This window comes from Argopecten irradians, chromosome 4 (assembly GCF_041381155.1).
Source record: "Argopecten irradians isolate NY chromosome 4, Ai_NY, whole genome shotgun sequence".
In the NCBI taxonomy this organism is placed as follows: Eukaryota; Metazoa; Mollusca; class Bivalvia; order Pectinida; family Pectinidae; genus Argopecten; species Argopecten irradians.
In genome coordinates this window covers 44,106,110-44,114,993 of record NC_091137.1, presented here as the reverse complement: position 1 = coordinate 44,114,993, position 8,884 = coordinate 44,106,110, and the positions used below count along the sequence as shown (strand labels likewise).

The 8,884-nt window shown below is 34.0% G+C and overlaps 1 protein-coding gene across 1 annotated transcript; it reads right to left on the bottom strand.

The window, feature by feature from the left end:
• Positions 1 to 672: 672 nt before the first annotated feature.
• On the bottom strand, positions 673 to 4,581 carry LOC138322527 (perlucin-like protein). Its single transcript, XM_069266547.1, has 5 exons — positions 4,474 to 4,581; positions 3,143 to 3,231; positions 2,305 to 2,401; positions 1,211 to 1,430; positions 673 to 736 (listed from the first exon to the last, which is right to left on the bottom strand). The coding sequence occupies exons 1-5, from the start codon at positions 4,535 to 4,537 to the stop codon at positions 703 to 705; spliced, it is 504 nt and encodes a 167-aa protein (XP_069122648.1). The 5' UTR covers positions 4,538 to 4,581; the 3' UTR covers positions 673 to 702.
• Between the last annotated feature and the right edge of the window lie 4,303 nt (positions 4,582 to 8,884).

The following is an 8,884-nucleotide window of genomic DNA, read 5'->3' as shown; positions in this document are numbered from 1 at the left end:
GTTTAGGCCTTGTGTTTACACCTGTATGTTGTTCTAAACGGTCTATAACTGCAATATTGTAGCTCAAAAGACTTTTAGTAGATAATGACGTCATCTGTGGAGCTGCAATTGGTTTCTATGCTAATGGAGCTAAGTAATGATTATGCAAACCATTATCAAAATGTTTGTACGCATTTTATCTTACTTGTTTGATATCACTTACCTACAAGGTTATAAAACTGTACCGTACAACATATCAGATTCACAGCGAAACATTTTTTTCACATGTAAATATGAAGGTCTTTCAAAAGGAAAAGTATACAGCAAGTCTACAAAAACTGAACTCGGCGTCTTGTGAGCGGTAGGGTTGATATTAGAAATGGTAGTTATGTTTGGTTTGACAAAAATAATATATAAATGTACGTATATGCATAAAGTAATTTGAAACCTACCAAAAATTAAGAAAATTGTGCCCGAGTGATTTTCGGAGACAGTGCTTCACTGGGACGTATAGGCACAATTTCGTATCCGGCCCAAAGGTATAGTATGGTCTCTATCCTCGAATATGTTACACTCCACACGACGAGGTGATTTTTCATGCGTTAGGAAAATCTTTGTTTTGGGTAAGGAGGATTAAAAAAACTTATAATTTAGCATCGCCAAAAGTGAAGTAAATTGATAACAACACATACATTAATTCCAATCCTTGTTTATTCGATTAACTCAGCCGATGAGGCTTTCGCCAGTTTCTTCTAAGCTGCAACATGAATTAAATAGATATCAATATATATCTAAATTAAAAGGAATACAATGCACTCGTAAACAAACATAATTTACTCTATTTGTTAATACCATAACTTATTTAATGGACCTTGATGTATGTAATGCTTTAGTCAGTACTACCTCATCATTAACCCGAACTCGAACTCGAACGAAAAAAAAAGTTTACTTTTTGTTCAAAGCATAAATCTTGGCACAAAAACTCGTAAGCGCATAGAAAACATATAAGAACCGGGGCCGCCTCATTTTTTTTTAAATATACAAATATTGATCATTTTTAAACAAAAAAATGCTCCTATAAATGAGTTTCTTAATGTTGAACTGTGACATATACAGTGTTGATTGTGGAATTAAAGTTAAATGAACATGTCATAGTGTTCAGTTTGATCAGCACAAACAATAATATGTATACAAACCAATTTGAATTAGCACGATATCAAAACAATAGTACCTGGTTTTGCATATGTAGTTCCAACTAGCCCCACAAGGGTTGTCGCCCATATCGAAGCCTGCGTGTCCCCATAGCAGAAGACAGTTTTCATTGCCCGTGTTCGTGGGTTCCCCAGGACTCCATTTCTGATAGCCGAGCCTTTCCCCAGATGACGCCCATCTCCAGTCATGCTCCACTTCTAGGTCGGTACCATCAAGCCAGTAGATACGAGTATTTGCATCTGAATGACAGCATATAAGGCAGCATACCCTCAGTTTACTTTCACTTTCACTTTCAACACTTTTTTTTCAACGTAAATTATCCTGTCAAAGTAAAATTGCTGAGTGAATTTGTGATCCACATTTGGCCCTATTCTTACTGCAAACTGTACAGAATATCTTATATATCTAATATATTATCCATAACATGAAGATATTTAGCAAACTTAGCAGCAAAATAGTACCATAATTCGGGATGCAAATTTTCTCAACAATTTTACTTTGACAGGATAATTTACTTTGAAAAAATCATGTGTTTATTATCTGTTGTGTGATTTGAAATGCGGGATTCAGAATTTAATATTCTCCAAAAATTTATATCATAAAATGTAACACTTGAATATTTAAATGCTTTATATCGATTGTCATTCGAGTATCTGCATCTAAATGTTTTATGCATTATCCTCGATACTCAAGAGGATACCTTCTATGTCATTATGTACAGGCAATTTTTCTTCATGTGAATTTCAGATAAAAAAAAACTTTTTTTGGCCCCTGTTCAAATGAAATGCACGTGAAATTCACGTGATGAAGTATTGCCTGTATACATACCACTGGACTATGTCATCATAAAACTGAAGGCAGCCACTGACCATCATAGATACACATAGACTTCTTTTGAAGATTCCTTGTTGAGGAGCGACGGTCAACTTCAAAGCCAATATAGTGTAACATTATATTCGATATTTTGTACATTAAGTAACCAAGTACTCAGTGAACCCGGCGATTGCAGATGCCCTTTCCATCTGTGTAACTATCACTGGTATATTGTTATCTAACATTTTTTTGTAAAGTAAAAATAATAAAACCAAAGTAATAAAAACAAATTCGTGTTACCATTGGGGTGTATTTTCATGAGAGTAGTCTTGAGGAATGAGTGTTCCTGAGCAGACAAAACAGTGGCCAGTGTACTATGAAGAGCTTCACAAGTTTCCTAAAAAAAACATGAATTAATAAATAATTACATCTCTAAACCACATATCGACGTATTACGTCGATGGCCATAGCAAAAAGCTACACCAATAGGACTCAGTGAAAAGTCCTTGGTGCGAACAGTATAATTCTACGCAATGTGTCAATGGTATTCTGGTATCTACTCTAAGGAGCTTAAAACCCATGTCCCTTGCAATCAATTTTGCAATAAATGTAATATTCGAAGCAGGTATTTCGTCTGTTAACAAATCTTACAACTTTTTTTCGTGGGTGATATAATTTTGCGGGCAAGTAGAATTTGCGAAAATTAATCTCCGCGATAAAATGTCAAGCGTATGTAGATTAGAACCGTATGACTCTATATGATGAAGATAAAAAAATGTCAAGCGTAGGTAGATTTGAACCGTATGACTCTTTATCACGAAGATAAAAAAATATCATGCGTAGGTAGATTTGAACCGTATGACTCAAAATCACGAAATTAAAACGCAGTGAAAAAGTTAGGTAAGGAATCGCGAAATTAATTTGCCACGAAAAGAAAATGATTTATAGTACACATTGAATTTCATAGTTAGTATATGCATAAACTGCAAAGTTTTATTGTCCGATATTGCATTTAAATCCGTTTAAATAACTTAGCTCTTTATAACCAGATAACTATCTCCTAAACAAAGAAAGATACATTAAATAAAGCCAAATTTGAAACAGAAGTCGTAGTATATAATTGATATCTATGACTTACTGCAGCCTGTGGCCATGACAGTAGGTTATGGGAGAAGTAGTAACAGTTTTCCCCAAACGCTAACCATCCTGCTCTACAGGGGCTATCGCCTAAAAATAAACATTTTGTTTTTTAAAAAGAGAATTGTGATGAATCTACATAACCGATCACAAAGATCTTTCATGACATTATTGTCATCACCATTACATAACATGATTGAAAGTATTATACAGTTATAAGCTTATCATCATACTTAAATTACATATATAAGTACTGTAAATGTGGATATTTTCGCTAGTGTATATTTTCGCGATTTGTTGCAGCAAACATTTTGCGTCAATGTATATTCGCGATTTAAGTTACGCGTGGTGGAAATTTTCACATTGAGAAAGCCTTCGCGTAATAAGCGAAAATGGACACGTTTACACTCTCCACTGTGTATACAATGTAAGGTAATATAAAACTTAAAAATTGCATATTCAAACAAGGATATGGCTAAATTCAGCACATATGAAAAATTGTTTCTTTCAGTAAAGCAATAATTCAAAGTTTTAGTCTCTCAAATGATGGTAAGATTAAATAATGTTAAGGTACCTTGATTATCTTTGGTAAAAATATTATACTTGAGACATATTTCATCATGTAAGTGTAAATCAAAAAGGAAGTTTTTCTCATTTACTATCACTGTGACATTATGTACAAAATTATAAAATAAAAATACAGGTTTTCAATTTCCAAATATTTTATTGACAAATGATGTTATGTGTCAATAGCATTAGACATCAGTCATAGCCTTTCTTATAATTATTCTTCTCCTGATAATGGTGGTACAAATAAACAATTATATAAAACATATATACATGGTGATGTTTATGAAAATAAGGAAAGGTAACTCCTTGGTGAGGAACGATATAATTTTTGACCATATTTATTGTAACTTTATAAAGTAACAGTTAATTTCCATTTATAATATAATAACATCTAGAGAATTATGACATGATTCAAAATATAATTGAGAGTATGTATATTTTGTGATATTTGTCCTATTCGCCATAACATATACAGGCTACAAATATAGGTCAAGGGAGGTAACTCTGTAAATCGGCATCATACACAGGCCAATACACGTGTAGAATATCATCAGTTTTAACTGAAATTCGATAAATTTTATACTATTATACAGATGTAATAGTTATTCTCAAACCATATCGAATAATATCTATTCATAGTACTGATAGTCTGTATTATCAATTATCTAGTAAATTACATTATGTATTTGTAAGTATGTCTTTACATTAAAATCACCATTATGAAAATTAACGTACATTTATAGAGAAAACCCTAACATTTACCTGTACATAAGCTAACGCAGGATACAGCGATAATTAATAATGCTTTTCTACCGAGTAAATCCATTTCCGCTGAACGCACGAGGTGTATTGACCTCAGACGTGAGATAGCTGTTCACTAGCGATAAGACTAGTAGGTGAAATACCATTGAAAATGGTAAGCTTTATCGCAAAAAAATGATTTCCTTGTTTTACTTGTGACGTTATTGCTCTTAAGGATTAACTTGAATAAATTTTTTATGCTTAGGAGATAAAACACAAAAATCTGAATGTACTCTAAATAAAACAACGAAGCGGTTTATTGTGAGAGTATTGTTTGGAAAGCAATTATACAGATGTTCGGGATTTCTTTGTTGGTCTATGCTACAGGACTCATTTCTCATGAAATCGTACATGTTTTAGTTGTTTACTTTTACCATTTAGATCTGTAGTTCGCCCCTTAATGAAACTGACACGGTTTTCTGCATCTTGTATATCAAACTCGAATTAAATTATTTATTTTGCTTATTAGATCTTTATTTGCAACAAGCATTTCCATTGGATAAATTTATGTTGTATCATTCCGAAAAAAATGATGGCACCGTTTGTAACGCCACTTTTAATTGGTTAAAACAATATGCACTTTTAAAGTGTCCTCAGATTTGAAATTTCTCTGTTAATAAATCAATTTTGCTTGTAACGGACATTTTCATTGGCTTAGAAAATATTTTATCATCCCATACAGGAAATAATGACGTTGTCATTTGTAATGTCGCTTGTAAATGGCTGCTACAACGGCGTAATTGATTCAGAGAGAGTCCTTTGATGAATTTTGTATTTTGAAGACACTATTGATATATATGTAGGGAAAAGACTATTGAATTATACGGATTAACCTCTTTGATGGAATTGAGATATAACACAAACATCTATGTATTCTCGTCACCAGTCGCTCAGAAGTTTTTTTTTATTTCACCTGAGACGAAGTCTCAAGTGACCTATTCTAATCGCCTTTTGTCCGTCGTCGTGCGTCGTGCGTCGTCCGTCGTATGTCCGTAAACAATTTACATTTTCGACTTCTTCTCCAAAACTGCTGAAGCAATTTCAATGAAATTTTGCACAAACCTTCTAAGGCATAAGGCCAATCAAAATTGTGAATTATATGGTCCCCACCCCCCAGGGGGCTGTGGGAGGGGCCAAAAGGGGTAAAATTGAGTAAAATTTCAAAAATCTTCTTCTCTACTCACAGATGTGGTAGAATCAAATACTCTTCATAGATAGAAAGGTCTTAAGGTCCTTTACAAAAATTGTGAATTATATGACCCTGGGGTCTCTAGTTTCCCCCTGGGGAGGGGGTTAAGTTTACTATACTTTATATTGAGAAAACACATTTTTGCGCATTATTTGGTCATTTGTAATAGGAAATGAGTCAAATGTTGTCGGAATTATCAGTATGAGATGGCCATTTAATCCTATTAACAAATTTTCGATGACTGACCCCCAGGGGCCTTAGGGGCGGGGTCAAAAGGGGTCAAATAGGCTAAAACTTCAAAAATCTTCTTCTGAAATTCTGGAAATGGTAGAATCAAATACTTTTCATAAATAGAAAGGTCTTAAGGTCCTTTACAAAAATTGTGAATTATATGACCCTGGGGTCTCACGTTTCCCCCTGGGGAGGGGGTCAAGTTTACTATAGTTTATATAGGGAAAACACATTTATGAGCATTTTTTGCTCAATTTTCATTGGAAACGAGTCAAACTTGGTTAGAATTATTAGCCTGAGATAGCATTTTAATATCATATCCACATTGGTTCTGGCCGACCCCCTGGGGGCAGAGGGGCAGGGCTAAAAAAGGGTCAAATAGGCTAAAACTTCAAAAATCTTCTTCTGAAATTCTGGAAATGGTAGGAAAAGGTCCTTTACAAAAATTGTGAATTATATGACCCTGGGGTCTCACGTTTCCCCCTGGAGAGGGGGTCAAGTTTACTATAGTTTATATAGGGAAACACATTTATGAGCATTTTTTGCTCAATTTTCATTGGAAACGAGTCAAACTTGGTTAGAATTATTAGCCTGAGATAGCATTTTAATATCATATCCACATTGGTCCAGGCTGACCCCCTGGGGGCAGAGGGGCGGGGCCAAAAAAGGTCAAATAGGCTAAAACTTCAAAAATATTCTTCTGGAAATGGTATAATCAAATACACTTTATAGATGAAAAGGTCTTAAAGTTTGTTTATAAAAATTGTAAATTATATGACCCTGGGATCTCCTGTTTCCCCTTGGGGAGGGGGTCAAGTTTACTATAGTTTATATAGGGAAAACATATTTATGAGCATTTTTTGCTCAATTTTCATAGGAAATGAGTCAAACTTGGTTAGAATTATTAGCTTGAGATAGCATTTTAATATCATATCCACATTGGTCCTGGCCGACCCCCTGGGGGCAGAGGGGCGGGGCTAAAAAAGGGTCAAATAGGCTAAAACTTCAAAAATCTTCTAAAATTCTGGATATAGTAGAATCAAATAATTATAGATGGAAAGGTCTTCAGGTGTTTTATAAAAACTGTGAATTATATGACCTTGGGGTCTCACGTTACCCCCTGGGGAGGGGTCAAGTTTACTTTTAGTTTATATAGGAAAAACATATTTGTGAACATTATTTGCCTAATTTTCGTAGGGAATTAGTCAAACTTGATTAGAATTATTAGCCTAAGATATAGCATTTTAACATCCATATCCGTCCTCGATGACCCTCTGGGGGACCAGAGGGGCAGGATGGAAGCAAATACTCTTCATAGTCTAAAAAGGTCAAATTTATAAACCACTGACCAACTTCAAGGCCCAGCATATAGTGTTTATATGTCTTTAATTTGTTTCATTATTTGTTTCATTATATATTCTAACTCAGGTGACCGTTAAGGCCCATGGGCCTTTTTTTTTTTTTTTTATTTCGATCCATATTTGCTTGTAACGAGAATTTTCATTGGATCAAAAAAACTAATATTATCATAACGGTGCGAACAAATAGTGTCACTGTTTGTAAGTACATATCCGATTGGCAAAAATAACGTGCACAAAGCTATTTTGTCCTTATGGGATGATGAAATACTTTTAGTCATTAATTAGTGAGAGTACTTTATAACTTTATTTTCAATCTTTGTGTCTTTAAAAAGTCAAGTGGTACTGCAAGTAGTTTATATTCAAACACTTAATTTTCCAGCTTTATGGGACTGAAAACTAGTACCCGAAATAGCAGGGTGGTCTTAAAACTGAATCAGCCAATACAATGATGATGTAGAGAAAGAAATCGGACTGAAAACAAGTGGCATGGTGGTCGTTATTTTGATGTCGTAATGTGATGTTTCACTGTATATTCAAACACCATTTTATCAAAATTTATGTCTTAAAATAGTAAATTGTTACATAAATGTAAATATTCCATATTGTCACGAAATATTCTATGGTAGATTACGTAATGATTGTCAACATGCACAACATCTGTTGAGTTCTTGGTAACCGATGTAGAAAAGACGTCAACAATAATACCATTGAACATGATTTATTCATATCTATATGCATATTAATCTTTAATATTTATTCAATATCAATATAACTTACTAAAATTATGTTGGAGTTGTCTCCCTTTTTTAACTAATAGTGTTGTGAACCGCAAAACACATGACGTCAGCAGATCCTGCAGACGAGGGTCACGTGTTAAGTCCAGCGCGCCATCTTTTGATACGACTTCCAACAGCACGCAAGTGGTATTTGTTGGTCATTATTACGTATTGTATATAAACTGTTGCAGATACATTGTTGTAGATTGTTGTAAACACCGTTTACAATAATATTGTAAAAATCATCTTAGTATAAATATAATATAATGCATGCAGAAGTGTATATGTTAATGACCAGTATGGAAAGGACTTGAATAGGCGTAACCTGATATCGAATCCATTTGATTTACATAAAATCAATAACATATTTATTTATCTTTTTTAAATTGAAACATGCATATAGCTGACAGACAAGACACTGATACGCAGACTTAATTTACATTTAAATATATATATATATAAACGACTACCGTCAAAGATAAATTTGTTTCCGACTTACACCATGAAACTCTCTACATATGTCGTCATATATGCGGTGGTCATACTGGCTTCAGGGAGAACAATTGTAAGTGTAACGTTATGTTTGTATGATATTCATTATCGGTCACCCATGTTATCAGCCTACACTAGGTTACAGTCTGATCATCCTCGACACTCCAGGGGTTACTATAACTGACGTTATATCCACCTTTGAATTATGTCATAGTAAAACTGAAGGCAAAATAAGGCACATGTTAATTTCAGCTGAATTCGGTTCTTTTCTGTAGCCTTTAAAGGAAGCCTTTGCAGATTTACTATGAGATAGTCCAGGGGTG

What these genes read in the sequence shown, in the direction of transcription:
- LOC138322527 (XM_069266547.1), bottom strand. Translation starts at nt 4,537, where the DNA reads ATGGATTTACTCGGTAGAAAAGCATTATTAATTATCGCTGTATCCTGC. An exon ending in TGTCATGGCCACAGGCTGCA is followed by an intron (nt 2,402 to 3,142) that starts GTAAGTCATAGA and finishes TGTTTTTTTTAG; the next exon opens with GAAACTTGTGAAGCTCTTCA. An exon ending in CATGAAAATACACCCCAATG is followed by an intron (nt 1,431 to 2,304) that starts GTAACACGAATT and finishes GCTGTCATTCAG; the next exon opens with ATGCAAATACTCGTATCTAC.